Source organism: Mustelus asterias, chromosome 6 (assembly GCF_964213995.1).
Source record: "Mustelus asterias chromosome 6, sMusAst1.hap1.1, whole genome shotgun sequence".
In the NCBI taxonomy this organism is placed as follows: Eukaryota; Metazoa; Chordata; class Chondrichthyes; order Carcharhiniformes; family Triakidae; genus Mustelus; species Mustelus asterias.
The window spans coordinates 108,339,877-108,360,341 of record NC_135806.1 but is presented as its reverse complement, the minus strand read 5'-3'; the positions used below and the strand labels follow the sequence as shown (position 1 = coordinate 108,360,341).

At 43.2% G+C, this 20,465-nt stretch overlaps 1 protein-coding gene across 1 annotated transcript in view; it reads left to right on the top strand.

Annotated features, from left to right (window-relative positions):
- Positions 1 to 20,098, top strand: part of znf366 (zinc finger protein 366) — a 58,146-nt gene extending 38,048 nt beyond the window's left edge. The window contains exons 4-6 of the mRNA XM_078214891.1: positions 53 to 244; positions 9,328 to 9,502; positions 17,917 to 20,098. Of these exons, the coding sequence (XP_078071017.1) occupies positions 53 to 244; positions 9,328 to 9,502; positions 17,917 to 18,383 (834 nt within the window). The 3' untranslated portion in view covers positions 18,384 to 20,098. The remainder of the gene's footprint in view (positions 1 to 52; positions 245 to 9,327; positions 9,503 to 17,916) is intronic.
- Positions 20,099 to 20,465: the final 367 nt, after the last annotated feature.

The following is a 20,465-nucleotide window of genomic DNA, read 5'->3' as shown; positions in this document are numbered from 1 at the left end:
ACCAGGGGAGTTCCTGCACTAAACTGTTTCCCCTTTTTGTTTCTTGTTTCAGGGTGTGAAGGAGCATAAATGTGGAATCTGTGGACGTGAGTTTACATTGCTGGCAAACATGAAGCGTCATGTCCTGATTCACACCAACATCCGTGCCTACCAGTGTCACCTTTGCTTCAAAAGCTTTGTGCAGAAGCAAACATTGAAAGCACACATGATTGTCCACTCTGACATCAAACCTTTCAAATGCAAGGTTGGTTTGAATTCATTGTGCAGACTAACAGACTGTTCCTTCTAAATGATGCAGTAACTCATGATGGCATGGCAGTAATTTGACAGCAATAATCCAATTTTCCAGTTGCACACATAACTCAGATGATTAGATTTGATTGTCAGCAATAACCATGTCAAACATTTTACACTAGATCCAACAGAACAGAAATGTCAATTAGATTTTAGTCGGACTAGTGAACAGACTAAATGTGGCCAAGGAAATGGAATGTTATTATCACATATAATTTACACAATATGATATAAAGTGACTTGCTACATTGGGAAGGGTCATGAAATTAAACTGTTAAACTTAGATATGCCATAAATGAGGGAAATTTGTAAAGAAAGCAATAAGATGACAGACGGAAGCTCTCTTTGGAGGCATTAATCTGAAATATCCTAGCGTGCTGTTGTCCAGGTTTGATTCCCCATTCTGCAGAGTTACAGAGTTCAGCGAGGATGGATGGAAGGATTATAACCAGAGACATATGCCAGAACTGGATGACATGGGCAAAAATTTGGGCTGGGTAACACCTGTGGTTTGAGCGTTAGGGGTGCCATTTGAGGACCAAAATGGCATCCAATCATGTGTGCCATGAGTTGCATTGGGCGGCATCTTGGTAAGATTACTAGTCTGGCGGAAGTAAGCAAAGCAGGCAGATCACGACCTCAATCTGCATGCCACACTGATTTGCTGCCAACATTGCCATTTTGGAACGCAACACACCAGCCAAAGCCCTCTCTTAATCTCAGGTGTTTACACACATTAAACAGCTGGAAGGAATCCTCTCCCTCACATCTGCCCACATCTGCCCCACACTCCCATCAGAACTATTTAAAGGAATCATGAACTATCTACACGTTAGTTGTTGGCTGTTTTATTTTCTGCTGTTGATACAATTTTACAGTTGGTTAGTGCTTTCCATCATTCGTACAAGCTGGTAGGCAGATCCTGAGATACTTTTTACTGACTTTAAATCTTGACACAAATCAGTTGCTGCCAGATATGAGTGCAGCAGTAGGCTGTTAGAAGAGGGAGGAGGTCCTGTGGGCAAAGTTTAGGGAACTAAAATAGAACTGGCAAGCAGTACCTCAAAGGTAGTAATCTCCAGGTTAATCCGAGTACCATGTTCAAGTGAATACAGAAATAGAAGGATGAGCAGGTGAATAAGTGGCTGCCAGATTCGCTGGAGGAAGGAGAACTTTTGATTCCTGGGACTGGGACCAGTTCTGGAGGAAAAGTAACCTGTACATTTGGGCGACACAGTGGTTGGCACTGCTGCCTCACAGTACTAGGGACCTGGGTTCGATTCCGGCCTTGGGTCACTGTCTGTGTAGAGTTTGTATGTCCTCCCAGTGTCTGCGTGGGATTCCTCCAGGTGCTCCGGTTTTCTCCCACTGTGCAAAGATGTGCAGGTTAGATGGATTGGCCATGCTAAATTGCCCCTTAGTTTCCAAAGAAGTGTAAGTTAGGTGGATTATGCCAATGGAAATGTGCAGGGTTACGGGGATAGTCGGGGTGGGCCTGGGTAGAAGAGAGAGAAGGTGCAGATTTGATGGGGCAAATAACCTCCTTTTGGACTATAGGGGTTCTATGGCACAGGTTGGACAGGTTGCACTGGAAGAGCTGAACAAAGGACAGGAACAAAGAGCAGTACAGCACAGGAAGAGGCCCTTCGGCCCACCAAGCTTGCACCAATCACGTTGTCCAATCTAGACCAACTGCCTGTAAGCCTCTATTCCCCATCTGTTCGTGTGCCTATCCAGATAAATTTTAAATGTCACTAACGTATCTGCCTCAACCACCTCAGTTGGCAGTGCATTCCAAGCTCCCACCATCCTCTGTGTAAAACACTTCCCCGCACATCTCCACTGAACCTTTCTCCCCTTATCTTGAACTTGTGCCCCTTTGTAATTGCCATTTCTGCTCTGGGAAAAAATTCCAACTGTTCACCTTATTTATGTCCCTCATAATTTTATAAACTTCTATCAGGTCGCTCCTCAGTCCTCGTTTTTCCAGGGAGAATAATCCCAATTTATTCAATCTCTCCTCATAGCTAATACCGTCCATACCAGGCAACATCGTGATAAACCTTTCCTGTACTCTCTCCAAAGCTACCACGACCTTCTGGTAGTGTGGTGACCAGAATTGAACACAGTATCCCAAATGTGGCCTAACCAATGTCTTATATAACTGTAACATAATTTGCCAACTTTTACACTCGATGCCTCGGCTGATGTAGGCAAGCATGCCATATGTTTTCTTCACCTTTTCCATCTCTACTGCCACTTTTAAGGATCTGTGGAGCTGGTTCTAATGTTTTTGTAGGTGATTTGTTTGTGCTCTTTGGGACGGTTTCAACTAACTTGGCAGAATTGTTGGAACCAGGGTGTTCTAAAATGGGTCAAGTAAGTGAATAGGATACCAATTAGTTAACAGTGTCCATAGCATTCATAATATTTAGGTTAGCTGTGGAAAAGGACAAGGATGAATCCAGAGTAAAAATCATTAATTACGGGAAGGCCAACATCAATGGGGTTAGAACAGACCTGACCCTGGCAAATTGGAATCGAGGATTGTCAGCAAAAGCCATATCTGAACAATGGGCTACCTATAAAAAGGTCCAGGTACAGTCGCAGTACATTTTCATGAGGGGTAAACGAAGATTATTAAAATACCCCCATCTTCAATATTTTCAGCCCTGCCACTGGCCATGGCCTCGACAATAGACTTCCAAAACTGACAGCACCATCGTCGGGGGCCATTGGTGGAAGGTGGGATTAGGATGGGGGGAAGGCGGGATCAGGCTATTGAGTTGGAAGATCAGCCATTATCATAATGAATGGCGGAGCAGGCTTGAAGGGCCGAAGGGCCCACTCCTGCTCCTACTTTCTATGTTTCTATCTCCTCCATGGGAGTTTACGCCAACTCCATGTCCGATTAGCTCCAGCTATCTCCAGTTGTGCGCTACCATTTCCTGCAAGAGAGAGGGAAGTGTTAGTGAGTGCCACATGATCTGCTTGGGTGATGTAGCTGTCATAGTTGGATAGCTGGTATGGTTGTAAGCTGTGAGATGTGAGTGTGAGATTCCCAGTAGCATTAAGAATGTGAGAGTAAGGCAACACTATGAATGTTAAGTATGAGTTGTGATTGATAAGAATTATCGATAGGTAGGTGATGAGGGTGAAATGAATAGTGCCTGAGGCTATCAACATCAACCTTACTGAAACTCAGCCAAACACAGTGACACAAATAAGGATTGACATATCATTCAGTTACTAAATGCATAACTGATTCTAAATACACTTTCTAAAAGTAGATTTATTTTCTGTATGGGGGAGTTCTGCAAAGATTATCTGGTGACCCGAGCATACTGATGACATGAAGCTTTTAAAATGAAGATTGAAATCAAAAGTTGTATGGACTTGTATTTGCCAAGTTTCTGAGGCCTCACTACATACTTAGAAGATTATTATTTTCTACAGATAGCTTTTTGAACATCTGCTCAAATCTTTTGCAGAACTGCTTTTCATATACTTTTAAAAATTCAGAACCATCCTGGATTTAATTCCAAATCTTTGCCTATCGCATGCAAATGAATCACATGGTACATGAAACTGAAATTGCCTTTTAATATATATGAACTAAACAAATCATTATCACAATCTCACCTTGTGAAAAAGGTGTTATTGACACAAGAACAGCTTCATTTAATTATGAACATTTACAATGGAGGATAATATCTGTGCAAAATAACAATACATGTCTGCAGGCTATTATAAAAGACTGATACAAAATGGAGAAACAGACAGACAAACTGGGAACTTATTAATGATCAGCCAATTATCAATTACCCAAAGCAATAACTTTCAGAAGCAGAGAACTGACCAGTACCCAACTGATGGGGTGAAATCACACTGCCAAATATTAACATTTTAACATGTTAAACCACATTAGTATGCAAATATATAACAGACTCCAAATAGTCTTGACAAACTGTTATGTGTGCTGTTATGCTCCAAGCATAGAAAGCACTGGATTTAAAAGAACACATGAGGCTAGATCACGTAAAGATTATCAAACCCCTCCAAGAGCAAGTCACTTATTGAGAACAAGATCCAAAACCTTACTTGTTACTGTGACCGAGTCACATTCTTTTCAACCATTTTGAGGGCATATATAAGTACCGTTCTTATTTGAAAAGACTGGAAATAAGGGTAGTGCTTATCTGCGACTTGCATAGAGATAAAAAAATGAATGTTTTTTTAGCTAACCTACATGGTGAGCTAACAAGTACATACCATACTTTTAAATCCTTATATTGACAGAAATTGAGATGCTATTTACATCAGTACTGCAGTTAATACATATTTCATCTGCCATTGCTGCAATTAATTATTCAACGTTAGAAAATCAATACAAAAATTGTGTTGTACAAGAGAAAATGCGTTTTGTAAGTTAGAAAAAACAAAGGGTTAACAACATTCTGAAGATTCTTAATGTATATCTAACCGTTTGACAATGAACATCAATTTGGGCTTGATTTTAAAACATGTTATCAGCTGATTAAAGAATGAATGAAGATAGGCTTAGACTTGTGTCTGACCCTGGTAGGGGTTAAAACAGTGACCAGATAGATGCCTTTTGGCATGAAGCTCCTCTTCAGCAGAAGGAAGGATATCGCTGCACTGACTGCCTGCTTAACAATAGTTTCATGTCCCCGGGGAACTTTCTGCAAATAGATTTCATCTCGCTTTCTCTTGTACTCCTTAAAACTTCCTGTTTTCTCACGGTCCTTTTGGATAGTGCACAGGCTTGCTCCCTCTCTCTCTGAGAACACGGAAATCTCGCCAAAAGAATTCATGGTGTGGAAAGCAGCATTGTTTCATAACCTCCTACTCCCAGAGGTTTGAAACTTTGGGATTTAGGACTAAATTTAGAAGTTTGATGGTTGCCTCTTAACGTGGGTTGTAAAAATCACACAAATTGAAATTGGATCACTGACTGCAGATGGTGGAAATGCTACTTAAACTATCGTTAATATATTTATTCAGATAATTGCAGCGTTCCAGGAGATATTTTCAAAGAAATGTTCAAGGGCTTACTAATGCCGGAGATTTCTGGTCCTCAAGTTGGAGTTCCTCAATAAGATATCAGTACTTTCTTCCTTTGTATGAAGTCTTTCTCTCATGTTGTAGCAGTTTCCGGGCAGCTCCTTGTCAATGCAAATCAACCACCAGGAGGTGGTCAAGTGCAGTATTGGGTGACTCATCTGTGACCTGTGAAAAAAGTTCCTGATTTCTACTCAGTGTCTCTGCCTGAAGATTGGCAAATTGACATTGAGTTACAGTCATTTTAAAGTACTAGGTTGTAACAGCAAATAAAAACAACCTTGGTAGTTAGTAATATTTCAGCCAACAAGCTTGTGTTTCAAACAATAGGGACTAAAACTTTGGTTTTCTCTAATTACACAATAACTGAGACAATGAAACTCACAACATAGCCCAGAGACCACGTGCGAGCCACTTCCATCTCACTTGAGGTCCTCCGGCTAATTTTCCCAAATTTCCCAATCTACAATCTTCTTGATTGGCAAGGGGATCAAAGGTTATGGGGAAAGGGCGAGAGAATGAGAATGGGTTGAGAAACATATCGGCTATGATCAAATGGCAGAGCAGACTAGATGGCCTAATTCTGTTCCTGTATCTTATGGTCTTATGGTCACACAGGTTCAGATGTGGGCTGAACATCCTTCCGGGGCAAGGTTGCTGCTGGAGGTCGGGTAGTCAGAATCCCCAATTCTCGGCCCAGCTTGCTATGCCCATTCTCCTGGGTCACAGCTTACCAAATAGCTCAGTAAGATCTCTGGCAAAAAGAGAGAGAAGCTGCCATTGACAGTCAGGGAAATCACACCTCCCCAATAAAGGGGAGAAAAAAACCCAAATGGTAATTAAAGGGGTGAAGAAGGTTCCTGAAGGTGTCCACTATAGTTTAATTTAAGGCCTACAACAAAAGAGCAGTTGTGTAGAAGAGAGGCATAAGTCTGTGCTGCTAGGCCCATTCCCCACCGAACGTGCCATTAGCAGGCTTTCTGCTGCCATCCCAGGATACCGATTGATTCTTCTCCTTGGATTGATGGCACTTGGGGCAGGAGGCAAGGGAATTGGATAATTTTCTGATCTGCCCACCCACTTTGTCAATGGTCAATGTTCCCCCCCTCCCCCCCCTCCGCAACACTGCCCTCACCATCAATGTCTTTAGAAGCAAAGGGATGACCAAGTGGACAATCAAGTCCCTTCCTGAAAAGAGGAGGGGGTGGAGATTTTTGGCAGCAAATTTCCTCACCACATTTCTCTTCATTTCTGGTGCAATTCAGCACAATTGAGAGAGATAGGTATCAAGCAAAAATAGATGTACTGCTAGATATTATAAGGATATATAAAGAGATAGATAACCTGTTGGATATCTCGATAAATAGATAGGTATGTCTAGGAGTTTTAACATGTGCCAGTGTGTAGCTTAAAGAACAGTCAGAAAATACTGTCTCTACACCATTTTTCAGATCTGAGGTATAATGGGGTAAATTTCTTGGAGGTGTCAGCTCTCTCACACTGGCTGGAAAGCCAATGAGTGCCCCATATCGCATCATTGTGAGGTGACCCACTGCATCATATGCCATCCAGGCACTTAACTGGACAGCAACAGGCCTTCCCCAGGGTCAAGGACCCAGGGGCAGAAGTCCCAGCCATCAAGAGCTGCCCTGTTGCTGTCAATAAAACTCAGAAGTTTTGTTGTAGGCCTTAAACTTGGATACAAAATTGGCTTGATGACAGAAGCCAGAGAGTGGTTGTAGAGGGTTGTTTTTCAAACTGGTGACCTGTGACCAGTGGTGTGCCTTAGGGATCGGTGCTGGGTCCACTGTTATTTGTCATTTATATTAATGATTTGGATGAGAATATTGAAGACATGGTTAGTAAGTTTGCAGATGACACCAAGGTTGGTGGCATGGTGGACAGTGAAGAAAGTTATCTCCGATTGCAACGGAATCTTGATCAATTGGGCCAGTAGGCTGATGAATGGCAGATGGAGTTTAATCTAGATAAATGCGAGGTGATGCATTTTGGTAGATTGAACCAGGGCAGGACTTACTCAGTTAATGGTAGGGCGTTGGGGAGAGTTACAGAACAAAGAGATCTAGGGATACAGGTTCATAGCTCCTTGAAAGTGGAGTCACAGGTGGACAGAGTGGTGAAGAAGGCATTCGGCATGCTTGGTTTCATCAGTCAGAACATTGAGTACAGGAGTTGGAATGTCTTGTTGAACATAGAACATAGAACATAGAAAGCCACAGCACAAACATGCCCTTCGGCCCACAAGTTGCGCCGATCACATCCCCACCTCTAGGCCTATCTATAGCCCTCAATCCCATTAAATCCCATGTACTCATCCAGAAGTCTCTTAAAAGACCCCAACGAGTTTGCCTCCACCACCACCGACGTCAGCCGATTCCACTCACCCACCACCCTCTGAGTGAAAAACTTACCCCTGACATCTCCTCTGTACCTACCCCCCAGCACCTTAAACCTGTGTCCTCTCGTAGCAACCATTTCAGCCCTTGGAAATAGCCTCTGAGAGTCTACCCTATCCAGACCTCTCAACATCTTGTAAACCTCTATCAGGTCACCTCTCATCCTTCGTCTCTCCAGGGAGAAGAGACCAAGCTCCCTCAACCTATCCTCATAAGGCATGCCCCCCAATCCAGGCAACATCCTTGTAAATCTCCTCTGCACCCTTTCAATGGCTTCAACATCTTTCCTGTAATGAGGTGACCAGAACTGCGCGCAGTACTCCAAGTGGGGTCTAACCAGGGTCCTATAAAGCTGCAGCATTATCTCCCGACTCCTAAACTCAATCCCTCGATTAATGAAGGCCAGTACGCCGTACGCCTTCTTGACTGCATCCTCCACCTGCGAGGCCGATTTAAGAGTCCTATGGACCCGGACCCCAAGGTCCTTCTGATCCTCTACACTGCTAAGAATGGTACCCTTCATATTATACTGCTGCTTCATCCCATTGGATCTGCCAAAATGGATCACCACACACTTATCCGGGTTGAAGTCCATCTGCCACTTCTCCGCCCAGTCTTGCATTCTATCTATGTCTCGCTGCAACTTCTGACATCCCTCCAAACTATCCACAACACCACCTACCTTGGTGTCGTCAGCAAAACTTACCAACCCATCCCTCCACTTCCTCATCCAGGTCATTTATGAAAATGACAAACAGCAAGGGTCCCAGAACAGATCCCTGGGGCACTCCACTGGTCACTGACCTCCATGCAGAGAAAGACCCCTCCACAGCCACTCTCTGCCTTCTGCACAAGACATTGGTAAGGCCACACTTGGAATACTGTGTACAGTTCTGGCCACCTTATTATAGAAAGGATATTATTAAACTAGAAAGAGTGCAGAGAAAAGATTTACTAGGATGCTACCAGGACTTGATGGTTTGAGTTATAATGAGAGGCTGGATAGACTGGGAGTTTTTTCCCTGGAGCGTAGGAGGCTGAGGGGTGGTCTTATAGAGGTTTATAAAATAATGAGGGGCATAGATCAGCTAGATAGTCAATATCTTTTCCCAAAGGTAGGAGAGTCTAAAACTAGAGGGCATAGGTTTAAGGTGAGAGGGGAGAGATACAAAAGGGTCCAGAGGGGCAATTCTTTCACACAGAGGGTGGTGAGTGTCTGGAACAAGCTGCCAGAGGTAGTAGTAGAGGCGGGTACAATTTTGTCTTTTAAAAAGCGTTTAGACAGTTACATGAGTAAGATGGGTATCGAGGGATATGGGCCAAATGCAGGCAATTGGGACTAGCTTAGGGGTTTAAAATAAAAAGGGTGGCAAGGACATGTAAACCTCTATGACTTAAGCCTTAGCAACATTTCTTTTTGCTCTTCTCCAGTCCTAGAGCTATCCTTGTCTTGTTTAACATCTCAATAGAATACTGTTTTCTTTGATATTAATGATCAATACTAATGAAAATTATTTTTCATCTTTATTGCCAGCTGTGTGGAAAGGAGTTTAACCGGATGCACAACTTGATGGGACACATGCACCTGCACTCTGACAGCAAACCATTCAAATGTCTGTATTGTCCCAGCAAATTCACCCTGAAGGGAAATCTTACCCGTCATATGAAGGTTAAACACGGAGTCATGGATGGAGGGCCTGATTCACAAAGTAAGAATGCAGGTTTTAATGAAATGTAGAGACTTCTTTTCAGAATGTGGTAAACTCATATAATAGAAAAATGTTTTGACCGGAATGATACAGTGCATTGAATACTTTGAAAGTTCTCTCTCACTCTCCTCCGTCTTTCCTGTTATTGCGTCTTCCCTTTTGTCTTTTCTCTCCTTTCTTGGTCCACATTGTTTCCCTCTTTTCCCTTCCCTCTCTTTCCTCTTTCTCCTGCTTTGTTTCTCTTCCCTTTCTCTCTTTACCACACTCTCTGTTTCTTTCTTTTCTTTGTCTCATCAACTTTTCCCTCCTTCTCTCCTGCTCTCGGAAGGTTCCACAGTGAATAGAATGGCAATGCTACCTAATAAAATCTTCCACCACAGAAGCAGTTGAAAAGGATTTTATAAAAATCATTTTTCTATATGCCACTGACAATGGGATTTTATTTAACTCACTATAACTGGGATTTGCTGAAGAAATGCAGAATCTGAGGTTGTGTAGGTTTGAGGAGCATTGGGGTAGGTAAATGAATATGAGAAACAGGCACTAAAGCATTGCATTTACATTAACTACACAGATGGAATTGAGACGTTGGATGTATTTGTTTTCTCTCTGAATTCAGTGTTGATGCTTTCATTTGTTAAGTGAAGCTGAGCTCCATAAGATTGAGCTAAAGGGGGACAACTGGATGGTGGTTTCAAGGATAACAGGATTAGTGAGGAATATGGATTTGTGGTCTGTTGGGGATGGAAGGGATGATTGAAATTGGGGCGACACAGTGGTTAGCACTGTAGCCTCACAGTGCCAGGGACCCGGGTTCAATTCCGGCCTCGGGTCACTGTCTGTGCAGAGTCTTCACATTCTCCCCGTGTCTGTGTGGGTTTCCTCCGGGTGCTCCAGTTTCCTCTCACAGCCCAAAGATGTGTGGGTTAGGTTGATTGGCCAGGCTAAATTAACCCTAGTGTCAGGGGCATTAGCATGGTAAATAGGAGGGGTTAGGGGAAGAGGGCCTGGGTGGGATTATGGCCGGTGCAGACTCACTGGGCCGAATGGCCTCCTCCTGCACTGTTGGGATTCTATGAAATGAAATGCTCAGGGATGCTTTTCTCTCTGAGGCTCTGAGAACCAGACACAACATTGTTCAATGTTTGCTCCTGCTCTTCGAGCTGCTGCTCATCCTCCCTCTCCCCCTCCACATCCACATCCCCCCCCCCGCCTGCTCTTATTCCCCCTCCTGCTGCTGGCCAGCACATCCATCCTGGTGGCATATTACCTTCCTATGCCAATTGGAAAGCAAAAGGACTTGATATTCAATTGGATGATGGTTGACTGTCAACCAAACCGACCTTTTTTCCTCCATTTTCAATTCTTTTGATAAAGTGAAAAAATGTTCAAAGGAAATGACAAACAAAATCTTTTTTAATGTTCTGAAGATTTTTTTCCAAGCCTGGACAGCTGAGTGCCTTCCGAGCATCCTGATTGTAGGTTTCAGGGTGTCTAACATCTGTCCAGCCCCCCTCCCCACACCCCCCCCCCCCCTTTTGAGTTTCTGAGGCCCTCGGCCTGACTCCTTAAGGGGGAAGACCACCTTGGAGGAGGTCAAGCTGTCCATCCTCCTCTTACAAAAACCACGGCAAAAACTCACCCATTTGGCATCCTGCAACTACAGTAAGGAGTCTAACAACACCAGGTTAAAGTCCAACAGGTTTATTTGGTAGCAAAAGCCACACAAGCTTTCGGAGCGCTGCTCCTTCGTCAGGTGAGTGGGAATTCTGTTCACAAACAGGGCATATAAAGACACAAACTCAATTTACAAAATAATGGTTGGAATGCGAGTCTTTACAGGTAATCAAGTCGCAAAGATACAGACAATGTGAGTGGAGAGAGGGTTAAGCACAGGTTAAAGAGATGTGTATTGTCTCCAGACAGGACAGCTAGTGAGATTTTGCAAGCCCAGGCAAGTTGTGGGGGTTTCAGATAGTGTGACATGCACCCAAGATCCCGGTTGAGGCCGTCCTCATGTGTGCGGAACTTGGCTATCAGTTTCTGCTCAGCGACTCTAATGCAGACGCTATGACAACGGATGAATGAACACCACTCGACAATCACCAGGCAAGAGTGTTCTCTTCCTATTGGGGAACACTTCAGCAGTCACAGGCTTTCAGCCTCTGATCTTCGGCGGCCTTCACGACACACGACAGCGCAGAGTCGCTGAGCAGAGAGTGATAGCCAAGTTCCGCACACATGAGGATGGCCTCAACAGGGATGTTGGGTTCACATCACACTATCTGTAACCCCCACGACTTGCCTGGGCTTGCAAAATCTCACTAACTGTCCTGTCTGGAGACAATACACATCCCTTTAACCTGTGCTTAACCCTCTCTCCACTCACATTGTCTGTACCTTTAAGACTTGATTACCTGTAAAGACTCGCATTCCAACCATTATTTTGTAAATTGAGTTTGTGTCTTTATATGCCCTGTTTGTGAACAGAACTCCCACTTACCTGACGAAGGAGCAGTGCTCCGAAAGCTAGTGGCTTTTTTAAAAATACTTTTCCAATTCAATCAAATCAAGTCCAATTCAGAGTCTCAACAAGTTGAGACATTTCCGATCCAGGCTGACAAGACAGGGCATGCAATCCTCTACCCTGTCTTGGGCCTGATCTACATGAGCCAAGCTGATTGGAGTAGGCAGACGTCTCCGCCCCCCCAGGCTTGATCTCATTTGCATATTAGCCAAAAGGCCGAGATACCGCTTTTAAAAATTGCTTCATATGAAGCTTAAATGCAACCTAATGGCCACTACCAAGTGCAGCATCTGCAGACTACACTTGATCTTAGCCAAAAGGCCAAGAAGCTAGTGGCTTTTGCTACCAAATAAACCTGTTGGACTTTAACCTGGTGTTGTGAGACTTCTTACTGTGTTTACCCCAGTCCAACACCGGCATCTCCACATCATCCTGCAGCTACCCCAGGGAGACCTTGACACACGTACATCTCAGTCCCATTTCATCAGGGAGCAGCTGGATGGACTCCTCCGCCTCAGGTGCTACTCTGTTGCGGGCCTTCCCCACCTCTGCCTAATGTTCCTCCTCCGCCCCTTGCGGCTGCCTTGCATGGATGGCACATCCCAGAGTCTCGCATCCGGATTGGACATTGTAGATACTTCTTCCCCTGCAGTCGGTGAGCTTGGCTGATCCTGCATCCTGCTGCAGACATGTGGCTGTGCTGTGACCCACAGTGGCCTCTCCAGCTGCAGATTAGATGGACTGCAGTGGGCCTATGAGGCATCACTTTATCACGTTGAGTAGCTCTTTGAAGCATGGGTTGCATGGCTGGTGCCCTTGCCACAGAGGCCCATGTCCCCTCTACCATTCAGTGAGGTAGGTGTGAGAAGTTCACTTACCCTGGTGGAGCAGATGAGGTCATAGATAGGCTGGAAATTTGGGCAAAGAAATGGCAGATGGAGTTCAATCCTGATGAATGCGAAGTGATGCATTTTGGTAGAAATAATGTAGGGAGGAGCTATACGATAAATGGCAGAACCATAAAGGGTGTAGATATGCAGAGGGACCTGGATGTGCAAGTCCACAGATCCTTGAAAGTGACGTCACAGGTGGAGAAGGTGGTGAAGAAGGCATATGGCATGCTTGCCTTTATAGGACGGGGCATAGAGTATAAAAGTTGGGGTCTGATGTTGCAGATGTATAGAACGTTGGTTCGGCCGCATTTGGAATACTGCGTCCAGTTCTGGTCGCCACACTACCAGAAGGACGTGGAGGCTTTGGAGAGAGTACAGAGGAGGTTTACCAGGATGTTGCCTGGTATGGAGGGGCTTAGTTATGAGGAGAGATTGGGTAAACTGGGGTTGTTCTCCCTGGAAAGACGGAGGATGAGGGGAGACTTAATAGAGGTGTATAAAATTATGAAAGGCATAGATAGGGTGAACGGTGGGAAGCTTTTCCCCAGGTCGGTGGTGACGTTCACGAGGGGTCATAGATTCAAGGTGAAGGGGGGGAGGTTTAACACAGATATCAGAAGGACATATTTTACACAGAGGGTGGTGGGGGCCTGGAATGCGCTGCCAGGCAAGGTGGTGGAGGCGGACACACTGGGAACGTTTAAGACTTATCTAGACAGCCATATGAACGGAGTGGGAATGGAGGGATACAAAAGAATGGTCTAGTTTGGACCAGGGAGTGGCGCGGGCTTGGAGGGCCGAAGGGCCTGTTCCTGTGCTGTATTGTTCTTTGTTCTTTGTTCTTTGCATCCATTTCCTGCATTGAAGGCTAGGCCTCTGGTGGAGGTCCTGGGCACTGAGCATCCCAATCTCGCCCCTAATTTGGGACTTAGGCTCGTAATGGAAAATTCTGCCCCATGAAACTCATAGAATCATACAGTGCAGAAGAGGCCCTTCGGCCCATCGAGTCTGCACCGACGCATTAGAAACACCTGAACTCCCACCTAATACCATCTGCCAGCACTTGGCCCATAGCCCTGAATGTTATGACGTGCCAAGTGCTCATCCAGATACTTTTTAAAGGATGTGAGACAACCCGCCTCTACCACCCTCCCAGGCAGCGCATTCCAGACCGTCACCACCCTCTGGGTAAAAATGTTTTTCCTCACATCCGCCCAAACCTCCTGCCCTTCACATTGAACCCCTCGTGACTGGTCCTTCAACTAAGGGGAACAGCTGCTCCTTACCCACTCTGTCCATGTCTCTCATAATCTTGTACACCTCGATCAGGTCGCCCCTCAGTCTTCTCTGCTCCAATGTAAACCACCCAAGCCTATCCAACCTCTCTTCATAACGTAAATGTTCCATCCCAGGCAGCATCCTGGTGAATCTCCTCTGCACCCCCTCCAGTGCAATCACACCCTTCTGATAATGTGGCGACCAGAATTGCACACAGTACTCTAGTTGTGGCCTCACTAAAATTCTGTACAACTCCAACATGACGTCCCTGTTTTTGTAATCTATGCCTCTATTGATAAAGGTAAATGTCCCAAATGCCCTTTTCACCACTCTACTGACACGCCCTTCCGCTTTCAGAGATCTGTGGACAAATACGTCAAGGTCCCTTTGTTCCACAGAACTTGCTAGTGTCCTGGCATTCATTGAGTACTTTCTTGTCAAGTTATTCCTTCCAAAGTGTATCACCTCACACTTTTCAGGGTTAAATTCCATCTGCCACTTATCTGCCCATTTGACTATTCCATCTATATCTTCTTGTAGCCCAAGATACTCTGCCTCACTGTTAACCACCCGTCCAATTTTTGTGTCATCCGTAAACTTACTAAATGTGCCCTCCACATAGTCATCAATTCATTTATATAAATTACGAATTATAGGGGGCCCAACACAGATCTCTTTGGTACGCCATTGGACCCTGGCTTCCAGTTACTAAAGCAGCCTTCTGTCATCACCCTCTGTCTCCTACAACTCAGCCAATTTTGAATCCACTTTATCAAATTACTCTGTATCCCATGTGAATTTACCTTCTTTACAAGTCTCCCATGTGGGACCTTGTCAAAGGCTTTGCTGAAATCCATATAAACTTCACCGACTGAACTACCCTCGTCTACACACCGGATCACCTCCTCAAAAAACTGTTGTCAATTGTCATAAAAACCCATCCAGTTCATTAATTTCCTTTAGGGAAGAGAATCTGTCATCCTTATCCAGCTGGGCCTACAAGTGGCTCCAGACCTACAGCAGTGCAGTTGACTCTTAACTGCCCTCTGAAATGGCCCAGCAAGCCCCTCAAATCAAGGGCAATTAGGGATGGGCAACAAACGCTGGCCTTTCCACTGACGCCCATGCCCACAAAAGAATATATTTTTTGAAAATGACACAAAGCACAGTTAGGTGACAACAGATTGAAGGCTGATGGAGCAAAGCAAGAAACCTGAATGGAAAAAGGGATTAGCGAAAGCTAGATAATACATTTACAACCTATCTTATGATGCACTATATTCCACCCGCTTATCCTCCGGAGGAAGTTTATGTGGAAATATTTTCAAATGCTCAAAGGCTATCTTGTAAAACCTATCCCCACATCTTTGCCACTTCATCCTGGCCTACTTCCTTGTGTGGATTACATCATCCTGCCTTCCCTGTTACAGCGGACCATTGTATGAGGTTAAATATTTGGTCCTCTTGATATATAACCACCCTGCAGGAAAGAATAAAGCATAGAACAGTTTTCATGTTAACATTATTAAGGTTTTAACAAAAAGAAGGAATGAAGCAGTACATAAAAAAGGGAAGACAGATAAAGGAAAGGTGCCAGGTCGTGGAGATATAGAATAGTGACACACATTGGTTGCAGTTACTTATCCATCACAAAAATGTTGTGTAAGTAACTTCATAAGATTTGTTCCTTACAATTAAATTGTGAATGTTTAATATTGATTAACAATTGTTTTTTACGGGTGTCGCTGGCTAGGCCAGCATTTATTGCCCATCCCTTGTTGCCCTTCAGAAGGAGGTGGTGAGCTGCCTTCTTGAACTGTTTAGTTTAGTTTTTTTATTAGTGTCACAAGTAGGCTTACATTAACACTGCAATGAAGTTACTGTGAAAATCCCCTAGTCGCCAAACTCAGGCGCCTATTCGAGTACAGAGGGAGAATTTAGCATGGCCAATGTACTTAACCAGCATATCTTTTGGAATGTGGGATGAAACCAGAGCACCCAGAGGAAACCCATGCAGACACGGAGAGAACTTGAAGACTCTGCACAGGCAGTGACCCAAGCCGGGAATTGAACCCGGGTCCCTGGCGTTGTGAAGCAGCAGTGCTAACCACTGTGCCACCATGAACTGCTGCAGTCCCTGAGGTGTAGTTGGTTAGTTAGTTAATTAATTAATTAATGCTTACATAAAAAATATTACCACTAGTCTGCCTTTTCCTTCCTTATTCTCTAAACCTCCTGACTACTGACCGCGTATGCTGTGAATTGGAAAGTGATGACAACTATTATTGACCCTGGCAGTATAAACTATGTACTGACCCTGAGCAGAACTAAGTTGGCTGTTTTTTCTATCAATAATCTGTTGGCATTTTCTGTAATAAAACATGATAAAATACAATTATCCGGGCCAAATAAATAAGTCAGAGTAATAAATAAATCAAACCTGCATTCTAATCAGAATATAGACCAGAGGGGATGAAATAATTTGACAGGTTAAACTATTTCCAGCCGGCCTGTAGTGTCAAGGCAAAAAGAGATTAACATCAAACACTGGAGCTCCATGTGCTCTATTATTTATAGCACTTTATTCCCTTTTGTTCCAGTTATGAATGAATACACTTGTACTTACTGTGACCCTGAGATAGGTAAATAAAACAATCAAATCCTGTATCAAAGAGTAGGTCACAAGGGTAAAAACATGTTGAAACAATGGGTGTAAATAAAAAACCCTTTAAAGTTCAATTAAAACCTGCTAAATGTATTGCTATTTGTTTTTGATATACCGCTCTGCTTCATTTCCCAACTTGGTAAATGATGAGCAGAAAACAGAAATTTAAACCAGGTTAATTTCTATAATGTGTCAGGTGGTGAAGGATCTGTATCTGAAACATTAGCTTAACCTTTTTTCTGTGAGGTGGTGTCTAACGGACAATTCTAGAATGTTGATGTTTTTAATTCAGGTTTCTAGTGTTCATGGTTTGTCAACTCATAGTCATTTTATTTTTTAACCTTTGGTGTCCTGTGGGCCAGGAGGAGAAAAGTGCTCCGAGACCTCAAAAGACAGCCTTGTGTCTCCTCGCTGTGGGCTGCCTCCATATCTCTACAACACCCACCCACCATGTCACCCTCTGCCCTGCCCCATAAACAATGATCTCAGAGCTTCAAAGAGCGAGGGAAATTAAAACAAGGAGATTTAGAAAATTCAGTCAATGAAGATTGTCCTAATAATGTATTATGTCCAATAATTATTTTTTGTGTTTTAAAACTTTACCAAATGGGCGGCACGGTGGCACAGTGGTTAGCACTGCTGCCTCACAGCGCCAGGGACCCGGGTTCAATTCCCAGCTTGGGTCGCTGTCTGTGCGGAGTCTCCACGTTCTCCCTGTGTCTGTGTGGGTTTTCTCCCACAGTCCGAAAGTCATGCTGGTTAGGTGCATTGGCCATGCTAAATTCTCCCTCAGTGAACCCAAACAGGCGCCGGAGTGTGGCAACTGGGAGATTTTTACAGTAACTTCATTGCAGTATTAATGTAAGCCTACTTGTGACACTAATAAATAAACTTTAAAATGGAAATCTGAAACGTTAATTTTAAACACTTGAAAGACAAACATGCAATTCAATACTAGAATATAATTATTATCTACCATGTTTAATAGAGCCTTGTAAAACATTTTGTGTGATGTCTTGAATGATGATCATGTTGATGTGCCTAACTTTAGGCTTCAGACGGAGAGGGCGGATTGGAATTGTACAGAATGATTTCATGGGCAATTTTGAGCAGGAAGAGCCTTTTGACCTTTCCCAAAAGAGCAGAATAAAAATGTCATCCCAGTCTGATGGGGAGAGTGCCAAGGGGAGCTCTTGTCAAGAAGAAGATGAAGACAATTACTATACCATAGAACAATACAGCCCTGATGTGTACTGCAGAGCAGACAAAATCTACATGCCAGAAGATCTATCCCAGAAACCAGGAAGGCTGATTCAAGACTTCAGAGAGTTGGACAATGAAGAGCAGGACAAAGAGGGAGTGATAAATGAAGAAGATGATGACTTGATGTCTCCTGGAAAATTTCTGCAGAATGGAACTGTAACTGACAAACATAGCACCGCTGCTATGCACTATCTCTTTGACATGAATGAAAGCTACAAGGACTTTTGCCTTGACAGAAGATTTAGCCCAGTGTGAACAACTCGCTGATGGTGAAATGTAACCACTATATTGATTTAAAAATCTGAAAGAAATAAGAGTACTGTAAACAGAATATGGATTATTGAGTCGACATCATAAGAATGAGCTGCACTGTAGCTTTAGCTTACAATGTTAATATTTATTTAGATTATGCAGTCTACTGGCTTGGACCTTCCCTGATAGGGCCTCATCTCCACAACTTGTCCTTCTGTTAAATTGCAACCAGTGAAACTGATGGTTTATATAAGGCCCTCACAACTACACAAAGCTGCAAATGTTGGTGTATCATCAATAGTCAAACTGTCCGCTCGGTGAGCGCAAGGAAGAAGATGCCATCCTCACTTCTTACCTGTTTAACAGCAACACTTGATGCAACAACTGACTATTCACTGCACATTTCTGGACAGATTGTATCTAGTCTGTGTCACGAGTGGGATATGAAGAGAGGACTTTGTTTGCCATGTCAATAAGGGTCACTGCAAGTATGTCCATTGTTCAATATGCAGATTATTATTGCTATTTCTCCAGATATAATTTCAAGTACTTATTTTTAAATATACTTGTCATTGTAATTACTAATCAGATATTAGCCAGTCACATTTTGGTGTATCTCTCAAGTATATTTTTTAGATTTGAGGTTTAACTTTAAATTATGTCCTCCAGTGAAAACCTTCCTTGGTATTTATCCAATGCATGCAATGTTTTTTTTTAAGTAATAAAATACACTTGCTGAAGTAGGAGGCAATTCCGGAACTATTACAAACCAAATACAAATGGAGAAAATATGTAACAATAAAATAATCGTGGGGTTTTCAATGGAATAGAAAATCTCATCTGCTTGTCATCTGTGTCTGATCTGATGTAAGATAAAGGAACAAAAGAATGCTCTTTCTTGAGATACACAAATGTCTTGCGGTTTGTCTTTTTATTTAGTCCTTGTGAAGACTTGAGAACCACTTGTTCAAACTCCTACATAATTCAAGTCATCCTGGAGTAAAGATTGACTTAGATGCTTAGGAACGACAGCCTCATGTTATAGCTGAATATTTGAGTTCCGGTGCTGGCTTGTGCTTGAAATCTGCCATTTCAACAGGAAATAAAATTAGTTGCTTTTTAGCCAGGCCTCATAATGTTGAAGAGATCCATTTTATGAGGGAGGGGGGTGGGGAAAATGTGTGCACGTCTCCATCGAAAGCACATCTGTTGATTGAATCCATTGGTGTATGAGATCGGGCTGACGTTTGTTGACATAAAAAAGATGATTAAAAGCAGGCAATCATGAATGAAATGGTAGAAAAGGGTGTGGAAGATTAGATAGAAATGTAAATATAAAGCATTTGCTCTCAGAATATGAGTACAATACTCTGTCATTTAATCATGCACTTATTTATAAAATTCTTTTAAAAAATACTGGTTATATATGTTGGAACTCATTGTTATCCAGTGTTATTCTAAAGTTTAAAGTACATATCGTAAAGGACCAATATGGCATACATGTAGTGTTGACCAACTGCTTGTATTAAGTCTTCATCAACAATTGATGTGCATTTTAATGACACAAAGATGTACCCTCCCTTTTTTCTGCACTCATTTTTTCAGTTTTGGCAAGACTAACAGCACGTTTTCAAGATAATTAATAAAATAATTATGATCGACATTCCTAATTGTTACATGTATTCTGTTTCATAATAGATTATCTAATAAAAGTATACAAGGTGCATCATGTGTTCCTGAATACCTTGCAAAGCAGAAAGTAATGTGCTGTGCTACGCTGAAAAATAAAGGAGCAGGAATTGCGTAGATTTAATTCAATAACTTTAATTGCTTCCAGTTCAAATGTTCTTTCCAGGACAGAGGAAAACAGGAGTATGAGTGGGCCATTTAGCCCCTCTAACCTGTTTCTTCTTCTTAGGCAGTCCCTCAGAGTAGATGGTGATTTGCTCCCGCACAGAAAATGAGTTGTCAGGTGACTGAGGAGTCCAATGCGTGCCCTGCAATCTCTGTCATAGGTGGAGCAGAGGGTGGTTGGAGGAGTGAGTGGGTGATGTGCCCAGATTGCCACATGCTCCTTTTGCTGTC